Here is a 21,103-nt window from a genome sequence, read left to right on the forward strand (position 1 = left end):
TGAACTGAGTTAAAAATTAGTATTCCAATTAATAAACCATAGAAATGAATAACAAAACACTGGTGTCTGGTGATTCTGATTTCTGCCTCTTTCATCATGCCTCCTTCTTTCAGTCTGCAGATTTTTTTTGTTGATAATGCAGAAGCCTGTGATTTTGGCAGGTTATGCGGGGTAGAGAAACTTGCAGTGTATGAGGAATTTGCAATTTCAGGCAGGGGAAAAAAACATAGATAACTAGCTATTTTGGTTACAGTGATTATCAGTGAAATATTTAACCTTGAGAGTATACAGTGCCAATCCTGTTTCAGAGTCAGTCAAAGACAAGGGGGAAGTGAAAATCTCCAATCTATTAAGTGTTCTACATGCCTTAGAGAACAGTAGAGCATCAATTACACATGCTTTACATTTTAAATAACTTTCCTGACAATTTTAGAGGTCAGATAGAAAAAGGGTTGGAAAACAATATCCCTCCTTCTGAATCCCAGGTCAACTGTCAGGGGTGAATTTTGTAAGCCACTGAAGCCAAGCCTCTGGCTCGAGCCTGGCGGACTCATCGCCAACGGCTCTCATTTCTGGCGGGGGGGGGATCTTTGCTGTCCTGCCCCTTTCCCCGCACACGGATGACTGAGCGGCTTGGGAATCAATCCCTGACCCGCCACAACGTGCAGTGCTGCATTGGAAAATAAGCCCTCATTGATTTCGGTTTGCTGTAAAATCCGTCTACACTGTTAACTTCAGAGGTGGCACCTCCTCCACAGCTGAGCCATCCCCTCTTCTCAGTCAGAGCCCTCGGCCAAAATGAAACAGGCGGAACAGAAAATGAACCTGCAGAGAGTTTTGGGTCCCTAACCTGGGAGTTAATGGTGTTTAAAATGGCCACAAAAACGCAGCTCTTATCTCTTCCTTTCCCCCCCAGCTCTGTCTCCCTTACAGGAGAGAGCAGACATCCTTTCTCTTCATGTATTTCTATTTTTTTTAGAAAGATGCTGCAGCACTAGAAATACCGATTCATGAACAATTTCCCAGATTTTACAACTTACAGATGCAAAGCCAGAAGGGACTATTCTCATCGTTTTGTCTGACCGTTTGTTCCGCCCAGCCTACCTCTGAAATTCTTTCTGATGTCTTTTGGCAATGACTGTCTTTATTGCTGACACAGGCATTTTTACACTTTATTTTCAACTTATGCAGAGGTTAGCAATATTACCCTGAAAGAAATTGCCCTGACCTACAACAAATCTGTCTTTTAAAAAAGTTTTAATATTGGATGCAGAATGCTACCAAAATGAATTGGGCTGTTTCCAGTTTGGTTGAAATCCAGCAGAAAACACTCTATTTCTCTAAAATTAGATAGGTAAAACATTGGGGTGAGTCTAGCAAAGAGAACAAGCCACTAATATAAACGTTATTTCCAGTAGACAACAAACAGAAAAAAATAATGAACAATTTCTTGATAAGGAATATCTCAGTTTTCTTCAATCAGTTCTGTTATTTACTTAAAGAGCTGAGCGTTTGGCACGTACCAACAGGTTAAATCTCACTTTCTCTGAAAAAAAAAGGAGCTTAATTTTATAGATGGTTATAGAGCTTCATTTTATAGAAGGCCAAGTGCAAGGTCCTGCACATGGGTCGGGGCAATCCCAAGCACAAATATAGGCTGGGTGATGAGTGGATTGAGAGCAGCCCTGCGGAGAAGGACTTGGGGTATTAGCGGGTGAAAAAACTGAATATGAGCCAGCAATGTGCGCTCGCAGCCCAGAAAGCCAACCGTATCCTGGGCTGCATCAAAAGAAACTTGACCAGCAGGTTGAGGGAGGGGATTCTGCCCCTCTGCTCCGCTCTGGTGAGACCCCACCTGCAGTACTGCGTTCAGCTCTGGGGTCCTCAGCACAGGAAAGATGTGGACTTTTTGGAGCAGGTCCAGAGGAGGGCCACAAAAATCGTCAGAGGGATGGAGCACCTCTCCTATGAGGACAGGCTGAGAGAGTTGGGGTTGTTCAGCCTGGAGAAGAAAAGGCTCAGGGGAGACCTTATAGCAGCCTGCCAGTACCTAAAGGGGGCCGACAGGAAAGATGGGGAGGGACTCTTTATCAGGGAGTGTAGTGATAGGACAAGGGGTGACAGTTTTAAACTGGAAGAGGGTAGATTTAGATTAGCTACTAGGAAAAAATTCTTCCCTGTGAGTGTGTTGAGGCACTGGAACAGGTTGCCCAGAGAAGCTGTGGATGCCCCATCCCTGGCAGTGTTCAAGGCCAGGTCAGATGGGGCTTTGAGCAACCTGGTCTGGTGGAAGGTGTCCCTGCCCATGGCAGGGGGGTTGGAACTAGATGATATTTAAGGTGCCTTCCAACCCAAACCGTTCTGTGATTATAACTGGAAGTACAGAGGGATTCACTGATTTGCTTCATGTAGAAGAACACATTCGTAGCCAAGTCACAATTTTGACTCTCTTCTCCCTCTCCTATACCATTCCTCTACTCCCTCCTAGCAATTTCCCCCAAAATCTCTCTACTGCAGTCATTCCCTCCTTTGAAAGAGCATTATTTCTGGTCTCTTCTCACCTGTCCCTGCCCACTGCCAATGCTTTGCACCTGCTGCAGCACCGCTCTGAATGAGTCATTGCCCAAGACGGCATATAAAATCCTGTGTGTGCAGCTGAGACCTTGTGGTGCCCCTGACACCAGGCTGAAGGGGGAGGCAAGAGGAAGAGAAGCGAAGCTGGTCTCTTCTTTTGGTTTTTAGAGGCAAGGTATGGGTTTCTGAGCTGCTGTTTGATGAAATGAGTTGATATGTACTCTGGGACCTGATGGTGTAAAGGGTTTCTGTTAGATTAGCTGTGGGGTTCCTGGTGGAAAAAAACACAGGTGGGAGAAGGAAACCAGGAGTAAAATTGTTTCCTTTTCTTTCTCCCTGGCCAAATAGGTGCTTAAAACAAAGCAACAAAAACAAGAAACTGAAATAAGCTCTCCTAATGTGCGTGGGATACCATTTAAGGAGTCCTCCTCCTTTGCAGAGAGAGTATTAGGGGAAGGTGACCTCTGCAGCTGAAAACACTGGAGGAGAATCTGTAATAGGTGGAAAACTACTAACGCTGCTGTAGGCCTTGCTTTTGCATCTTCTTGTAAGCAAAGCGAGGGAGCCTGTCGGGTTAGATTCTGATCCCGCCTTGTGAGGAAGGCTTGGGTGCCTGGGCTGAGGCTCTGACTCGGATGCTAAAAAAAAAATAAAAATTAAAAAAACTTCCTTTTGGAGAAGGAGTAAAGGAAAACCCCGGCTCCCAGGCACCTCTCCTAAGGGCTGCGGGTGGTGTGGAGTACAAAACCCCGTTATGAGAAGGCGGGAACCGGGCGGACGGGCGGAGCGGGCCGGCCCCCCGACACCGCCCCGCCGGGGCGGTGTCGGGGGGCCGGCCCGTTCCGCCCGTACGACCGGGGGGGGGGGGACGGGACTGGGGGCGAGCACGGCGCGCCGCCGAGGTACCGGGAGGAGGCGGCGGGAGGCAGGTGAGGCCGGGGGTGGGCTGCGACCCTGGGGGGGTGGTGGTGGGGGAGACGGACAGACGACCCCCCCCCCCCCAAGCCGAATTCGCCCCGTGTTTATTAATATTTAATTTTTTTTTTTTCTGGGTAATGATGCTTTGGCTGCCCGAGGGGCAGCGCATCCTCGGTGCGGCTCTTTGTTCCCGGCGAGCGGGCTGGTCCTTCGAGCCCCGGGGGATGGTCCTTCGGAAAATCCTTGGGGGGGGACGCACACGGCCACACACCCCGCTGTCCCTCTGTCCTGCTGCGGGCCTGGGGTGGAGACATGGCCGGGTGGTTGGTTGTACTTGCTGCCTTGGCGTGGTGGGAGGCTGTAGGGAAAGGATGCGCTTCTGGGTGCTTAAGCTCACCTGTAAATATGACTAAGGAGGATGGGAGGGATGGATCTGTGCCCCGCAAGCAGGCGCGCTGGGTGTAATCAAGCCTTGAGCTGTCCCTAATCCCATTCCCTTGCCAACAGGCGGGTTCTACCCGAGCTAAAAGGGCCTGACGAGGTGTATTTAATCTGATTTTAAACCTCCACCTGCAGAGGTGATCCTCCAGGAGATCTACTGCGAGGTGTTGCTGTCTGCGTTAGGTGAGGCGCTGAAATTTCTGAGTGTTTCTCGCTGATTGGAATCTGAACGCTACCTCTCTGCTCCCAGTCAGTCTGGAGAGCAGTATTTCCATCTTTCTGGTGTTTGAAAACTGCTGCACCCTTTGGCCTCATTCTTAAGCCCCCCTCCTCCCCGTCTTTTTAATCCCTCAGGAATTTGGTAGACCTCTGACTTCTGTGGTGCTGCGGACCTGGCACAGGTCAGAAGCCATGAAGAACTATGCGGCTTTTACTTGCAAATCTGAGTAGGGATTTCCATAGGTGGTCTGTGCTGCTCTGAACAAAGCAAGCGATCGCTTAGTGGTTGGGGGAATAATGCCTAAAACATGTCATGTCTCTCGCTTCTCAAAGAACTACTGCTGGAACACCAACGCTGGAAGTGGAGGTGATGTATTATGTATTAAGGAGCCTCGCTAGGCTAGGACTGGTAGGAAGTTGCCCTTACAGAATATTAATATCTCATTTATTTGCTTGTAAGGATCTGTCCTCAAGGGTAGAGGAAGATGTGCCCCTCTGATACGTGGTTGTGTCTACATAGTTTTTCTTATCTGACTTGGGCTATATTGGTGGCTGGCATAGAGTCGTGTCACTGTTGGGATTTCACTGTGAGCTGATGGCTTAACTGGTTGAGGTCTGTTTATCTGGAGTATGTGCTGTAAGAGCATCAGCTCTACAATTCAGTTGGTTGAACTGGGCAAGGACATAATGTGAGATGAAGGCATTTCTCAGCTTGTGTGCAAAAGTAGGAGTTGGAGTTCTGCAGTGTATTATCTGCTGGCTTTTGTATTCAGCACGAGTAATAACACTTGAATAGCATACATTAGCACTCCAGTAACACAGCATTTGATTGCTGGCAGTTGCTGGACTTGTATGTTTTGGCTAAATCTTCACATTAAAAGATTTGCAGCATCTTTGTCTACTTCCCTTATCAATCAGCAGATGAATTGCAAAGCCGAGTGCATCCAGGACTGTTCAGCCAGTCAAAGCTTGGCATAATCAAGCTTATACATGGAGGTGTGAAAAGCCGTCTTCTGCAAAGGCTAGGCAGTGATTTGTCTGAAGCTGACCTGTTAATCTCCTGTGCTCTCTGCTACATGATGCATGCAGCCACTTCAGCTTCAGAGAGCAAGGGTCCTCTCTGTGTGGGAGAGGGATTGTTAGAACGGGGTTATTAATTCAAGTGAGTCAAAAGCTCGATGCTTTTTTTTAATGTTTCAACAATTCTGCAAAAACACCTGCCAGAACTTGCTAAAGGCAGGAAATAACAGCGAAGGCTTTTCTTGGGGGTTTTCCCAAAGTAAGCTGGCTGGGTGAAACCCTAAAAAGCCATCCTAGGGAGTAACTGCATACAACTGAGGCAGAGGGGAGAGTTTCATCCTTTGCAGCATGTGTCCACAGACCACTGGTCCATGTAAGGAACTGCTGTAGAATGAGAGAAATCTGGTCTGCTCTGCGCTTGTCCCCTTCAAGCCTGCCCTGTTGGAGTGACCGTAACAGGCTGGGGTTCCTTCTGAGCTGGCTTTTGTCAGACCTCCCAGGAGCTGACTCTTCAAACAGGTCTCTCAAATTCAGAGGGGGTTAATGTTTTAATAACTATTGCTAGTGCTAACTGTAAGGAGCAAGGAAGCAGCCTGGTTCAGAAAGATCAAACTGAGTCTGCAAGACTGCTTCAGCTGGTGACCGATTTGTCTTTATTGTCCCTCAGCTAGGTGACTTGTCCACAATAGTAAATGGTTCCTGTTCTGATGGGCAGCTTTTGGAGATGCCTGGTTTTGGCAGCTGTTTTTAGCCTGGAAGTCCTTTGTGCTTCTCTCCAGCCTACCAGGCGTTAAAAGAAAACTTATTTTTTTTCCATGCTAAAGATAAAACTCCTTGGCTGTCTGCAGTTGTGCTGCCTTTGCGGCTAGGGGAACTGCATCTCTTGGGATTTGTTGTTATTAAGTGCGGGGGAAGTAGCTGGTGGTGTCTCTTGCCCTCTGTGTGTGCTTCCTATTTGAAGCAAGGATTAGTTTTCCACCGAGAGCCTGGCCCGTACTTGGCAGCAGTCCTCCAGGGCTTCGGCTTGGAGAATGCCAGGTGAAATCTGGGGACAAGGAGTTCCTGCAGCATGAAATACTGAGTTATTTTACAGCTTCAAGCTAGTAGTGAAAAAGCTTAAGCTTACTACAGGGGAGGTGCTTGGTCAGAGCAGTATGCTCCAGCTTGCTTTTATCGCTTGGCTAAGGCTGTAGAGCTGACTGACTATAAAAATAGCCAGATGGGAGGATAAATGTATAGCCCAATGCAGCTTCAGTAACAAACTGCTCTGCAGCAGGCTACCTGCTAAAACCTATATCACTTTTGCATTAAGTGGAAGTGCTACAGCAAGGTGTCAAACTCTGCTTAAGAAGATAGCCAGGTCACTGCTGTTCATACACTGCCTAATCCAGCCTCTTCCTAAAGCTAAGTAGATCTTAAGCTCTGACTAATCTTCTTTGAAGCGTGAACTTGTGCCATTATCCTGCAACAAGCTCCATGCCACTATCTCCGGCTTTCATTGAATGTAGAGGTCTAGGTTAGCTTAGATCTTGTGGATTTCCTGAGCAAATAAGTGTCCAACGTTATTTTTGCCCTTTACAAATGTAAGACTACAACCAACAGTGCTTTTCAGACTGGGGGGAAGAGTATGAGGCTGCCCAAAGTACCCTGGGAACTCTTGTATCGGGGTAGTACTTACTGCCATGTTATCTACTAGCCAGGAGGAGGAAAGGCTCTTAATACTTTTTTTAATGTTGTAATTAATGGTTGTCTAAAAGCCAGCCTTTTAGGGAGCAGCTTTCCCTCTTATTCACTGACACTCTGGATCCTAGTAAAGATGGAGTAAGCTTGTTGGGAAGAGAGATTAATGTTTCGGTACTTCTGCTAACCACCTCCTGAATGTCTTGGGCTATTTGAGAATATAGAGCTAGAAACCTACAAATGTATATACATATGCATAATGTATATGATTGCAAGAGAAATGCTATGGCTGTCTTTCAAGTGCAGCTGGAGTTCTGTTTAGGTTTAACCACTGCTAAAACTACTTGTGTAGCCTAAAAAGACTCCTGACTTCTAGAGAAGCTGTATTTAGATCCAAACTGTTCTTTAAAAAAAAAAAACCAAACAACAAAAAAACAAAAACAAAAAACCCCAAACAAACAAAAAAATGAAACTTCTTGATGTTTTAATAAGTCTGGTCTTAACTGACACTTGCTAAAGGGGTGTGAGGTGAACACAACTTCTATTCATCAGCATGGCAAGGCAGATGCATGTCACTGGGCACTAGCAATTTAACTTGTATAATATACTCTTAGTGCTTTTTAATTACAAAAGCGCATAAAGGATTAGCCTGGAAGAATAGATGAATGCTGTCAGTTTTTAACTATTTTTTTTTTCTGGGAAGGTAGAAGAGATAGACAGGTGGCCACCCATCCTCCAGAGAAAGGAGATGCTAAAAATAAAGTGGAAGGTATCTATGCTGTTGCTGGTGAACAGCTTCTTGGTGGCTTCTGTTTGTCCCTGAGCACCTGGTGCATGTGTGTGGCCTGTGACAGGGAATTATTCTAGCAGCAAAAACTGCTGAGGGCCAGGGCTGCAGGGAGAGTGGAAAAAGTGACTCAGTGTGCCCTGAAGGCTCAACCATATAATGGAGCCTGCAGCAGTTGACTCTGACTTGTGTCTCTAAGCTGGTAATGCTGAGATTGTCTTCTGTGCTACAGACAGCCCTGCAGATCGTAAGGGTCTTCAGCTAGAGAAGTCTTTCTCTCCTGGCTGGAATAAGAGGTATGTTTTACAGTGGAAATGTAGTTGTGTGTGACCAGACCAGATATAATATAAGCTTTCTGATGTCTTGGTTGTGTTTAGCTGACTGGGCACATAACACTTTCCAAAAGGAGGCGAATGTACATGAGCAGCAGGACACAGAGGGTCTTTTGAGTTAGACGGACTAGCACAAATGCGGTATTACTGAGATCCCTCTCCCCGTAACAGCGGTTACCTCTTGCACAGCATCACGTGGGTGCATGAAAAGGCATGGAGGAGCGATACACCCTTGTGTAACAAAGCAGTGCTAGGCAGCTTGCTGCTGCACTGTGTGTGTACAAATGCAAGTAATATTTATCTACATGCTGTGTGGGTGGGGAAACGAGGAGTGGGGGACCTCATCCTGGTGCCCATGAGCAAGACTGCAGAGGGTGATCTTTGCTCTTCTTTGGAAGACTGAGGGGTGGTTCTGACAACCCCAACCTCTTACTAATATTCCTTACTCCTGCAGCTTGAAGGTAAGAGCAGTTCACTTGTGAAACTGAGAACATACCAGCCAAAGCAAGTGAAGTTGTTGATGGCTGGAGGCTTCTTGCAGTAGGGCTTGACTGTGCCACTGCCTCCTGGAACTGGGAGGAGGACCTTACCAGATCTGCTGTGCGATGGAGGGCTGTTTGCTGCGTGCATGAGACTTGTGTGACCAGCTGTCCTGCGTGTGGTGAGTGGGGCCTTGGCTGGGACGGTCTTCTGCTGTTGAGTGATGGTGCAGCAAGCCCAGGACTGAGAGGCACCTGCCTGGAGGGAGGTGGCTGGGAGCAGTCTGCTGCTGTGAGGTCCTCCATCTGTCCGGCAGCCTGAGCTGTGTTACTAGAGGCAACAGAGCCTGCCAAGAGCAAGCTGTCAGCTGGCTGGATCACTGCTGGGCTACTGGTTCAGTGCTCTCTTGGAAACTCTCAGAGCACACGATGATTATATACATGAAACTTTCTGGAAGTGCCTCCATGGTGCAGTGCAGCATAGCAGCACTGCTGCATTAGCACAATGTTTGTCTGGGCTGTAACCTTTCTCCGCGGGGCCAAGGAGCTCATACGGGACATGGCACTAAAGCAGCCCCAAAGCCTCCCGTTTTGGCTCTGGTCCTGTGTTGTGCCCTATTGACCCACCTCGTTCTCTGTGCGAGTTTCTTGGTTTCCTTCTGTGTCAATGCACAGAACGGGGCTTGCCCTAACAGGCCTGAGACTTCAGTCTGATTGGCCCTGAGAAGCATCAGTCCTGGACTTGGTAAAGGACAAACAGATTGATCCTCATCATATGCTTGCAAGTCTGATGCCTGCTGAGTAGAGCAGAGCACTCTACCACTGGGGCGAGAGCTTGGCAAGGTCTGTCCTGGGCTTCCGATCAAGACTGGGTTTTGTCTGGCATGAGACTTCAGGTTGGGTAGGCTAGGAACAGTAAAATAGATGGAGGGATCTGTTGCTTGGGATGCGTAGGAGGGGTCTGCTCAGAACTGGCCATAGACTAGCATGCTTGGAACTTGTCACCCAGTTATTTAAGGCCCTGGGTCAATAGGTGGTTATGGGTATGTGTAATCTTGGTTCCTTTTTCCTTTTCTAGGTCTTGCACTCTGGACTTGTCAGCCTTGCAGGCTTCTGGGCACATCTCAGCTATGAGTAGATCAATAGGATTTAGCATCTGTGTGGTCACCTGCAGCATCCTGCTCTTGTCCTCCAGTCCACCATGCCTTGCATCTCAGCCACTGGAGGAGAGGGACATGACAAAGGTCCAGCATGGCCCCTGGGCAGGGAACGGGGTAGAAGATGAAAGGACAAGCGTGCTGAACTTGAAAAATAACCTGGGCCCTTCTGAGCAGACTGTCTCTGAAGAGCCATGTGGAGTGTCAGCGAAGCCATCCGGGACACCCTTAAATGATGCTTTCACCGCAGAAGGAGAAACGCTGCCTGTAAGCCCGAGCCATGTCACCCCAGGCAGCCGGGGCCTGGGTGCTCACGCCTCTTCTGCGGCAGTGGCCGCTGGAGATGAGGAGGAGGTTGGTCCCACAAAGTCAGAGCTGGATGAGGCCATGCTGACCACAGCTGTGACCACGCTGAACCCTGCTGTCCAGGAGGAGTCTGTCGGTGGCCCCATCAGCGAGACCACCACGGAGGGTGGTGTTGAAGTAGAGCACAGCTCTGCCGGCCTCTCAGCAAACCCCCTTTCTGGGACAGCCGAGGAGGAGGAGGAGGTGGCAGAGAGCAGCTCTCACCCCTCAGCTGCACCCCAGCCCACACCGTACCCCAGCTCTCCCAGCTGGGAAGCGGCAAGCGACCACCCCGTCATCCCGACTCCCCAGGCTCATGGCATGTCCTCCGAGGTGGGAACGCCAAGAGCTCGCACAGGGAGCCCTCTGAGGTCCCTGGCTGTGCGAGCATCTGTGGCTGCAAAACGTCCCCTCGTGGTGACCGAGGCCTCCCTCCACCTGGAAGCGGGGACAGGCGTCGGGCGAGGAGAGCTGCCCACCATGGCTGGCACCGGCACCGTCCACCCTATGGACGCTGTGCCGCCCGACTGGGATGACACAAAACCGGGGGCCACAAGTCAAGCGGGAAGCACATCTCGTGAGGGGGTGACAGAGGATCTGGGGACAACAGAACCATCCCAGACCCCGCAGGGAGGTGCGGGGGAGGAAGAGGATGCAACAAGAGTGCTGCCATCCCCAGCGTCCCCTCCATCAACTCCCGAGCTCGCCAAGGACACCAACTGCACGGTGCTGGTGCAAGGGGAGGAGTTGCCGGCCCCTTCCACAGGCAGCGGTGATGCTCTCCCCACTGCGAACCTGACGGGTGTAGACACGGCAGATCTCAACGCGCTGGAAAACATAAATGCAGTCACAGCGGAGGAGGGAAAAAGCATTCCGTCGTCACAGCCGGAGGCTGCTGTGGTGACAGATACACGGTCCGATTTCTCTCCCACTCTGGAAAGCTCATGGAAAGGTAAAACTTGCCTGGTACAGACACTTGCCTCTAAGTGTAGGTTTAGGAAGGATGCTCTTGGGAATCTGTGCTTCCTTTCAGGGAGATAAAGTGGAGAAAGGTGTGATCTTAATACCTGCAATAGAGGTAGGACACCTCTCCCTGCCAGGAAAGGCTATGGATCTTTGTGGAGGGGTAACAGCCTAAACGGGTAATTCACATCCATAAAGTACTGCCTAGCCTTGGCTGTTCCTACACATGATGTCCCTGTGTACAGGTAGGCACAGTCTGTTGGGTGGTACCCTGTCCTGGCTGTTATGTGAAGCAACTGTATTGAGCTGCCTCTTCTGCTCCTGAAGATGAGAGAGGGTGGCTGTAGTAGCAAACAGGGAAGCTGAGACTGGAAAGGCTGTGTGGCAGCTGAGCCTGGGGTTGAAGGGTGTACTTGAGTATGGAGGTCTCTAGAGAATTGGAGTTTCATCAGCAGAGACTTGGTGCTAGTTAAAAAAAACTTGGTTTGTTAACATTCTGCATGTGTGGTGTACTACCAAAGCAGGGGCTTCAGTTTTGATGCTCACATAGTGGTTGAGGGGGACAGCTATAGCCTGGTTGCAGGCATCTTGCCTTGACCAGACATATGTAAATCTGCTTTGAATAACCCTCTGGTATGCCTCTCCTGTGACTAGGGAGGGAGCCCAGATAACACTCCCCCAAGTGTCCCTGCACTTGCCATATCAAAGGAACCCAAAGGTGGTTCTTGCACTAGTTCAGTCTGAAGCCCTGCAAAACGGGGGGGTGGGGATAATTCCTGGAGGGGGTTAAATTAATTAGCATCTGGGATCACCTGGCTCTCAACTGCTAGCTGTGGACACTTGCAGTCAGTGCAGGAGATGCAGAGATGATAGATGGCTACAAATGCTTCCTAAATCCAGGAACAGGCGAGCTGTACTGGTAGCCTGTGAGTAACTGACATCTTCCACGACTTGACAAGGATGCTCAGATCAAAAGATCTGTCCAGAGCTCTATGCTGTCCTTTAACAAAAGCTCCTGGTGGTGTCTCCCCACCCTAGAGTGGAAGCTGTGGCCAGGCTCTGACTGTCCAGTGTTTGTGCCAACTCTGTTACTAACAGGCAGAAATCTTCCTCCTACACAACCTGTCACAGGCTGATGGTGTCACCCTGTACTGTACTTACCTGCAGAGATGGCACCTTCAGCCTAATGACAATGTTTCTACTCAGTGTTTAAAGTATAGGGGGAATGCTAAAAAAAAGTCTGGTCAGGTGTTGGGCAATGACATGTTCCTAGGCTGATGAGGACCATGAGCTGGGGTTTAGGACTTTGTTTCGATTGCTGGGCATCTTTAATCTTGCCTCCCGAGCTACAGAGGCAAAAGGACAACTTCCCCTCACTGAATCCAAAAGATCTAGCTGCTTCTGTAAAAGAAGGGAAGGTAATTGCATGCTGGTGCTGAAACCTGACTGATTAATTTCTAGATTAATTTATAAGCACTTGACTTGTCAGCAGGTTCCTTCTCTGCTGTTTCCCAGATGTTGGGGAAACAACACTATCAATAAGACTTGTGCAACAAAAATAAACCCTTCTACAAAGCTGAAGTCTCGTAGCCATGAGAGCCGGTTGCTAAAAGCACTGCTCTAGCAGCCTCGTATGCTCCAAATGGTATTTCACACCACAGGCCTTGCAGTGCTGTACTCACTTGGCATCGCTCCCCAGTGGGTCCGCATGTCCCTCAGGGGCAATTAAGAAAATGAGGACTGATTCTGCTGCTTTCATTCCTGTTATGCCCATTCTCACATCTGTCTCTATGCTGTGCTGCTCTGATGATACTTGGCTGGACCTGCTGCTTGCTCTGTGGCTCTGGAAATGTTAATGCATGGAGTTACATTCCTTCAAATGTCTGCTGTTTTGCTGTCAGCTGTCCCGTGAGTTGGTCCTGACACGTGTTCTTGCTGTAGGTGTTACTCGGGAGGTGACAACAGTTGCCCAGGAGGCTGATGCTGCTCTGTCAGTTGTGACACTGGTGCCTGGTGCTACCCAGGGAACAGGAGCTGCAAGCCTGCCGCAGGAAAACAGTGGGGAGGACACCCAGATGCTGACTGCTCCTAGTACCACCCAGATGCTGGTGGCAACTGGTGCTTCCTCTATGGCGAACACTCCAGATGTAGAAGGTGGGGTTCCGCTTCAAGGACTGCGGGTTCATTTCCACACAAGATGAGATGGTAACATCTGAAATCAATATCAATGCTTGGACACTGAAGTCTCAACACACAGCATCTGTATTCTAAGTGACTTTTTTCTAGCCTTCTGCAGGCTGCCTCTAGCCCTGGGTTGCCACTGCTTTCTGCCCATGCTGCCAGATCCACCATGCTGAAATATGCCAGCATATGGGTTTTTGCCCTAAATAACAGTGGAGTAGAGATTAAAGAGGAAAAAAACAAAAATTGCCCCCAAACAAACAACCCCCACACATTTATGCTTGCTAGCAAGCTGACTTTTAGCCATAGATGTTTAAGCCAGCTTTTATTTTATGGAGGAACTAAAGGCAGTCACAGTTGCTGATGCTCAGTCCGAAGGGTGAAAATGTTTTATCAGGGTAACATAGAAGTGGTGGTGGGATAGACACCCTCTTGCAAGAGTCTGGCAAGCCTGCATTGCTATTCACTTTCATTAAGGAATGATGAGTTCTTATCAGGTTGATGTAGCTCATACAGAAATACTTTAAGCAGTTGTGTTCATCTAGCTGCTGCCTACTGGCTTGACGTCACCTTGTCAGGTATGTGTAGGAGCCTGTCTTGTTGACAGGAGTGTAGCAAGGCTTCCCTTGGCACAAAGCTGACTTTGAGCTTGAGCTTATTTCTGTAGTAGCAGGTACCACTGTAATGAAATGGCTGCTGGGCAGCTTTTCTGGTAATTCTTATATTGCAGGGCATAAAAAGAAAAAACCTATTTGCGTTGTATCTCTTAAATTAAGGTCCCTTCGTAGGGGAGAGAAGGCTCTTCTGGCAGTTTCCACTAATTAATTTGCTTCTGGGATTTAATTATAAATTCAACTAACTTTTATCTTTGCAATAAGCAATTAGATCTGTCACTCGGTTCAGATCTCAACCAGTGTCTTAGTGCTCTGATTTTGCTATGGGGTGGTGACTAGCAGTCCTCAAAGCAATGGAAGGAAAACCTAGCTGAGTTTTTATTAAGGGGAACCTCCTGTGCTGGCTGTCCTGGAGGAGAAGCTTTCATTACAGCAGAGTCACTTGACACATCTTGAAAGAGGCAAGAGTTTAATAACTTCTTCTACTCTGAATTAAGTTTTCATTAAGGAGTTTGTTCTTAAATGGTGGGGTTTTTGATATCGTTGTGTCAACCTGTTGCTGCTTCCTGTCTTCTGTAGATCTCTCAGATGTGGTCCTGGTCACCAGTGAGAAGGTTGTTCCAGCTCCTGGTGGATTGTCTGCTACCCAGTCTGGACAGACAGAGGAGCCATCCAGCAGAACTGTGGTCCTGGTAACTCCGGCATCAATGACATCTTCTGTCAGACGGACAGCTCTTCCATCTGTGAGGAGGATCAGTACAGCTGTGACCTATGGTCTGGACCGCCTGGAGTCAGAAGGTACCACTGATCCCAAGGCTAAGAGGCAGGCAGTTTCATGTGGAGTGGCACGCTTGCCTTGACACCGAGTCCCCAGTTTGTCTGTTTGGCACACAGCTATGTGCATATGTTATTGTTCCTAATAAAGTCGTTGAACAACCTGTCCTCTTCCAGGAGGTACAGGAAGCAAGCAATGAACAGTGTCATGGAGGATGCCTGAAATTCAAGTGGCTGTGGTGGAAGGGATGGGGCTTTCGCTTGGAGGGGGAGCAGCAGTGGTATTGCTGTTCCAGTAGAGTCTGCCTCTGTGCACCTCTAACTGCTGGTGTGTGCATTGCTGAGCCTCTGTACCAGGTAGTGCTCGTGGGAATGTATTCAGACAGCTGGAGAGCCCTTGCCACTGTGCTGCTGAAATCCTCACTGCATGCAATGCAGGGGGATGTTCAGCATGAGATGGCTATGCCAGTGTCCAGCTGGCTGAAACCTTGCCAGAACAAGTGATGCCCTATTTACACTCCCTGTGTGACACTGCTGGGAGAGGCAAAGGATGCATCCCCTTTGAGATGGTCTTCCAACTCAAAGCTACCTGCTAAGCTGCTGTCCCATCACTGGCTCCTCCAGCCTTGCCTCACCCCCCTGGGCTTCCTTCTCTTAAAGTGCTTTTGCCCACTGCCAGTCTTGGAGTCTCTGCTCCCTGATTGTCTTCAGACAGTTGAAAGCCAGTGATGCAAATTCCACTGGGGCAAACACCCATCAGGAGAGGTTTAGGTGAAGTAAATCCTACTCTGGAGCTGGTCTGCAGCTCAGATCTGTTATCTCTTCAGCTCATCCATGATTTTCCTGCAGAGAATTGTTTCACTCCTGCTTCTTGCTCTTTTTTTCCTACTTAAACTCTTATCTGCTTGCTCATCCGTCCAGTTTTGTACTCCAGCGTCTGGACTGACACCACCTGGCAGGGATTAATCTTTCTGCCTGTTTTGCTCCCCTTCCTTTATCTTGACCTTCTCTTGCGTTTGTATTTTACTGCAAAGGTTGGCAGCCCTCCAGGGGTGGCATGCCAGATGGTATTTTTCTTCTGATTAGAGGTGGGGTGCCATAGACAACAGCTAATCAGCATCTTTTCTCTGCATGAAGCAATAACTCTCATTCCTGTTAAGTTTAGAGGGCAGCAGAAGCTGGGAGCCCTCCCCACTGCATGTGCGAGGTGCTGCAGCTCCTGCCCTCTGCCAGGCTTGCTGCTTGCTTTGAAGCCTGCCATCAGCTCTCAGCTACAGCGCTCACCCCTTGCCAGGATGAATGTTGCATGTATCTGGCAAAGCAAGGATGTGGTGCTGATGATGGGAGAGTGGTGGCAGGGGAAGAAGGGGGAAAACCTGATCTTTCAGGCTGGGAAATAAGGTCTCTGCTTAGCCAGAGCAGTATGATTCAGGAGGCTAAACTGTTTCTGAGCCCTCTGGGATCTCCTTTAGAAGCCTGGCTTTCTGCACAGGAAGATAAGAGATTTCTGTTTCAACTGAGCATTGGTCTGTATTTAATGAGACTTTCTGCATAGGCATTTAAAAAAATCTCTCTGCTCTGACATAGGACTGCTGCAACTTTCTTGGGTTCCTACTGACCTCTCTTATGCAACCACAGGCCTGTTTTCTCTGCTCTTGAATATGCTCTGAGCTCCTCTAAGGGCAAATGTGGGCTGTAGCTAGGACCAGCTTTCCTAAATGATGACTTCAGCTAGAAGGCTGTGGGTTTCTTGGCTCTGGGGTATGGCTCTGCAGGTGCCTGTCATCCAAGGGACATGGTGCTCTGGTGTGCTGTGTGGTTTTGACAACTGGCACAGCTTTTGTGGTCTAAATCTCTGCTGATCAACCTAGACCTTAGTGCAGTGAGCCAGACTTTTTCCTGGTGTTAGGCATCACCAATCCACATGGTGTAAAATGGGACAAATGCCACTTGGGAATAGGCTTTCTGCCTGGGGATGCTACTGCCCCAATTAAGCACAAAGGAAGCTTTTTGAGCTGTGACTCTGATTTCTAATATCTCTTTCTCTGTGTAATGGCAATTAGGGGGTACCACATCCTCATGGTGGAGTGGTGTTTGGAAGTGTGCTTTCTGCTCCCCCAAAACTACAGCTCCTAGTGCTTACTCTCAGAATATCTAGATGGTGCCAGATACAAGGTGCTTGGGAGTGCTTTCCTTAAAGGTACACTGAGCTCCAGCTCATGGTGCTCAAACTTTTGGGGGATGCAAGGTCAGACATCACTGCTGTTGCAGGCATATGTTGGAGTCCCTAATGAGGGATCCTGGCCCTTTGTGGGGAGGCTGTGCCTCGCTCACCAGTGGAAGAAGTGCAGGGAGCTGAGTGAGGTTGGCTGGTCTCTGCTGCCTTCAGTGGGGTCTTGCTGACTTGTTTCACTGAGGGACTGGCTCATCATTAAATATAAACCCCTGCTGTTCAGCTAGCTCTGTTTCTTGGGGACCATCTGTGCCAAACTGCCTGTGGTTAATTGCATCAGTATATTCACCTACCTGGCTTGGATGCAAAACTGTTTTAAAAATCAAATTGCACAGACAAACATGAGGTGCTTTGAATATGTCTCTAGATGAGCTTATCCTCCTCTCTAGCGGACTCTGGAGAGATTAGCTGGCTAACAAATATTCTCCTACCTTGAATCTGTAGTGAGACTGGTTTTACTTGCCCTTCCTAGCCAGAGAAATCCTATAACAGGATTATAGGATGCAGGGACAGGACACAGCAGAGGATGAGGCTTACTTGTCTGGGAGACTAAATCATATATTTTGCTCCTGTGCCCAGAATTTGGGTGTCTCTCTAGCAAGCTAAAGACTGCAGCTTTCTCTGGAGGGCTTCTAGGTCCAAAGGGATATAATCTAGTTCAGCTTGCCCACTCAGGACCACTGTGTAAGGCCCCCAACACATTTTGAAAGGTGGCTCTTTTGAAAGAAACCATATTCCTTTTGAACTAGATTTCTTTGCTGTAACGTCTGCCGTGGTACATATTGGCAGAGATGGCTGCACACCTTAAGCATGGCAGCATTTGGCAGGTATAACTTTCCAAAGTGGTGGGTAGGTTGCTGTGTTCCCTCTTATGCAAGATCCTTGGAGTTTTTAGTTGAAACCTGATGGACAGAGCACGACTGCAGCTGGCTCCCCCCGGCTGGTCCTCAAGTAGCTCCTGTCACTGTTCCATATGGGATGTAATCCAGGGATATGCACTGAGGCTAAGCAGAAGATTGGTTAGTGCACTTTCTATGAGGACCTTGAAGATCACGTTATCCTTATGCGCTAATCCTAAATGAGCGGTTAGTACAGAACCAGCCTGCTGCCGAGAGTAATGCCTCCCCCATCACAGCCTGGGTCACAAGCCAGTTCAGTTTGAACAGCTTACAGCACCATTGCCTGTGGCTGTTGGTGAGGGTGGGTCTGTATTTGTCAATGCAGACTCGAGGTTTGATTTTTCCTGTGTGCCACCACCCTGCCTGGACAGCAAAACTTTGGCTGAAATGGCTGGAGATGGTGATTGTGGAGCAAGGTACATGGGATAGAGAATGGGAAGATGTCTCAGCATTCATCAAACCATGCTAAGATTAATCTTTTCTGACACGTAAGGCAGATGTCACTGTGTTAGCTTCCAAGGCTGCCCAGATGCAGCAGTAACAGCTGTTTCTTGATGTACCTGTGTTTCAACCCACAAGTCCATAGGAGCCCTTCAGCTGATAGACCCCACATACTGCCCTTACTGTGTCCAAGCTCATCAGGAAAACAGTTTAAGCTCAATGCTACCCACTCCCTGCAGCTCAGTAAGCTCTACCTTGGCCTGCTTCAGTGTTAACTTGGGATTTAGAGACTGTTTACTTGTTTCTCCCTTCATCTCAAAATCACCACAAATAATCTGGCTCTTGCTACTCTCCCATAGGTGTTTCGATGAGAAATAAAAAGTGTTATGCATTGGTGTTTCTGATGTGCCTATTTTTTTTTGTGTACCCCTTACCACCCCACCCCCCACCCCCCCCCCCCCCCCCCAAATCTAAAACTGCTCTGCAACACTGTGTAAGCCCTAAGGCTGGTTCCTGCTTGGTCATCTAAGCTTGCTTCAAGCTGTTGCTGCTGGGGGTGAGCTGCTTACACAGTTCAGCTGTCATGTAGGTTGCTGGATGTGGAGGGTGCTTAGAGCTTTTGTGAAAGCAGGAGATGCTCTACCTGTTGTACGGTGTCAGGAACAGTCAATAGCTCTGTGAAAATGGGCAACTTAAACTTGGCTGCTCTAGAGGGAGGAGATCTTGACTGTGAAGTGTTCCTGATTAATCAGGCTGGCTCTCAACAAGCAGCTGGTGGGATCCTGGGCTTTAGGGTGGAGGGGTTGGAAAGGCAGTCAGGTATCTGCTGCCTAGGACAGCACAGTGCCCTTTCCAGTACTCTGCCTGGGTAGCTGGTGTGTGCCCACATAATGCAGTATTTGACTGTAGAGAAGCCCCTCAATGATGCTGAAACATGGCTGGCACTGCCCTTGGGATCAGCAAATCCAGTGTCCTGCAGTCATGGGGCACCTCCCCTCTGAAGCTTGGCTGTGGGCTTCACTGTGTTTGCTTCATCTGCTGTGTTAAAGGCTGTTCCAGAACAGCACCAGTATGAAGCTTTAGACTTTCTGACCTTAACATATTAATAATATTTTAACAATATCCTCTAGTCTTTGGGTTTAAACAGTTCCTATTGCTCTTCGCTGACCTGTGTACTCAAGTTTACCGTTTGAAGAAAACCATAGCTTAACTAATTTCAGTAAGACAAGCTCTCCTAGTCCTCTTCTCCATTCTTTGCCTCTTTCCCCTCCTTCCCCTGCATCTCGTTCTTCTTGTACAGTCATCTAAGCTGCATGCCATACTTCAGAAGTGAAGGCAGTGGTTGCCTTTTTTTCAGAAAATACTTCAGAACTTGTAGCCATTTACATAACTTTATAAAAGACCCTTCAACTTCTCCCTACATTTTTCTTCTGAGCTGTGTCACAGTACAAGGATCCTTCTTTTTTTGGATGTGAAGAGTATTTTTCCTGGAAGTCAAGGCTCTGACTGGGCTTGCTATTTGGACCTGACTGTATGGATTAAGAGCTGCCTCATTAAATCTCTGCAACCCCATTAAAAATTTAAATGAGGTTGCAGGGGTGTAAATAAGACAGGCACTTAGCCCAGCATGGTTAACTAGCCTGATACTATAATTCCTCACTGGGTCTTTGGATATCAGCTAAATTGGCAAGGAACAGAAGATTTAAAACAAAGCACAAGCAAAATGAATTAATTATTAAATGTTCTTGGTACATACTTTTGTCTTGCTTCCAATTTATTGCTGCCACTGAAATGGGAACTGCTATCCCTCTGGTGCAGGTTGACCTCCATGTTCTTCACAGTAGATGGTAGTTCATCCTTGATTCTCCTCTTCTGTAGCAGAAAACTGTTTAAAAAAAAAAAGTGTGACAATTTTGCATCAAACCCAAGCTTTTTAAATTTCTTTTCCTGAAAGTGTTTGACTGAAGACAACATCTCTGCTGCTTAATCTGGTGGTGACTTGTTTTGTTTAATGAAATCCACCTGGGAGTTGAGGAAGGAGGGGTGAGGAGGGTGATCAAGCCCTTAATGAGTTAGGAGCTTGTGGGTGAACAGCTAAGAGGGTGTTAGGCTAATTAAAGGCTGGCTAAGAAGAGGAGGAAACTCCTGCTGCATGCAGCCAGTGTGCTGAGCTCAGCCTTGTCAGTGCTTCCCTGCGAAGAGAGGCAGAACGTGGTCCAGCCACCCTGCTCTGCTACGGCTGCACTAGCAATTCCAACAAAACTAAAACCACACGATCTCTCAAGTGGCTGGCTATACCAAATGATGAGCTCCAGGGCTTTATCTCTCAAATACCTTATCTGCTGTGCTTTATGGTCTTTAACAGCAACTCTTGCAAGAATCTCTTGGAAGGGCTTAAAGCATCATTGCATCGTCTTTCCCAGATGTCTGGGAAGCGGCATGTGCCTGCCCAGCTGCTCTCTGGGTGGAGGTGAGCTGCACAGTTGTTTTACTCTCGGTTTTTGGGGAGGGGAGTGAAATTTCTCTAAGTAACTTTGTTCTTTGTGATATTCTGGCACTGTTCTGCCTCCAGCAGGTTAGATGACATTTCTTAGTCTGACCCACATTGGTTTCTGTTCTGGCCAGGCCATGCTTGAATTTTTAATTGTATCTGACTTCTCATTCGTCAAAAAAATTAGAGTTTACTTAAATGTCACTTTAATGTTGTAGCTTTCCCATACTTATCTTCAAGCCTAAACAAAAACAACAGAAAACCCCTGCAGTTGTTACTGAAAAATAATTGGACTGTGTGGGTGAAAGTTTTTAATGAGTTGTTGTTTGTTTTAATCTGGGGATTAAGCAGTTCACCCTTGCAGCTCTAGCGAGGGGGATTCAGATAAGCAGGTATGTGGCAGTTTCTTCTGAAGGCTCTGCAAGGAGCGTTTTCTTCTGGAACTGCTGATGGCTGGGGTCCTTCAGTGTGGGTGGGATAGTGTTGCTCATGGGGCTTCTCTGGGGAGCTTTGGGCATCGGGACCAAGGCAAACCACTGTGCAAATTGGTTTAGC

General features: G+C 48.2%; 1 protein-coding gene across 4 annotated transcripts in view; it reads left to right on the forward strand.

The window, feature by feature from the left end:
• The first annotated feature begins 3,448 nt into the window (after window positions 1–3,448).
• The window catches only part of ARMH4 (armadillo like helical domain containing 4), a 68,863-nt gene continuing 51,208 nt past the window's right edge, over window positions 3,449–21,103 (forward strand). For 3 of the 4 annotated variants that reach the window (XM_052783527.1, XM_052783529.1, XM_052783530.1), the window contains exons 1-4: window positions 3,449–3,503; window positions 9,529–10,904; window positions 12,857–13,069; window positions 14,290–14,508. In XM_052783527.1, coding sequence (XP_052639487.1) covers window positions 9,581–10,904; window positions 12,857–13,069; window positions 14,290–14,508 — 1,756 coding nt within the window. In that variant the 5' untranslated portion in view covers window positions 3,449–3,503; window positions 9,529–9,580. Of the gene's footprint in view, window positions 3,504–4,089; window positions 4,117–9,528; window positions 10,905–12,856; window positions 13,070–14,289; window positions 14,509–21,103 lie in introns of those variants that run through there. The other variant, XM_052783528.1, reaches the window with a different exon arrangement.

This window comes from Harpia harpyja, chromosome 3, assembly GCF_026419915.1.
Source record: "Harpia harpyja isolate bHarHar1 chromosome 3, bHarHar1 primary haplotype, whole genome shotgun sequence".
In the NCBI taxonomy this organism is placed as follows: Eukaryota; Metazoa; Chordata; class Aves; order Accipitriformes; family Accipitridae; genus Harpia; species Harpia harpyja.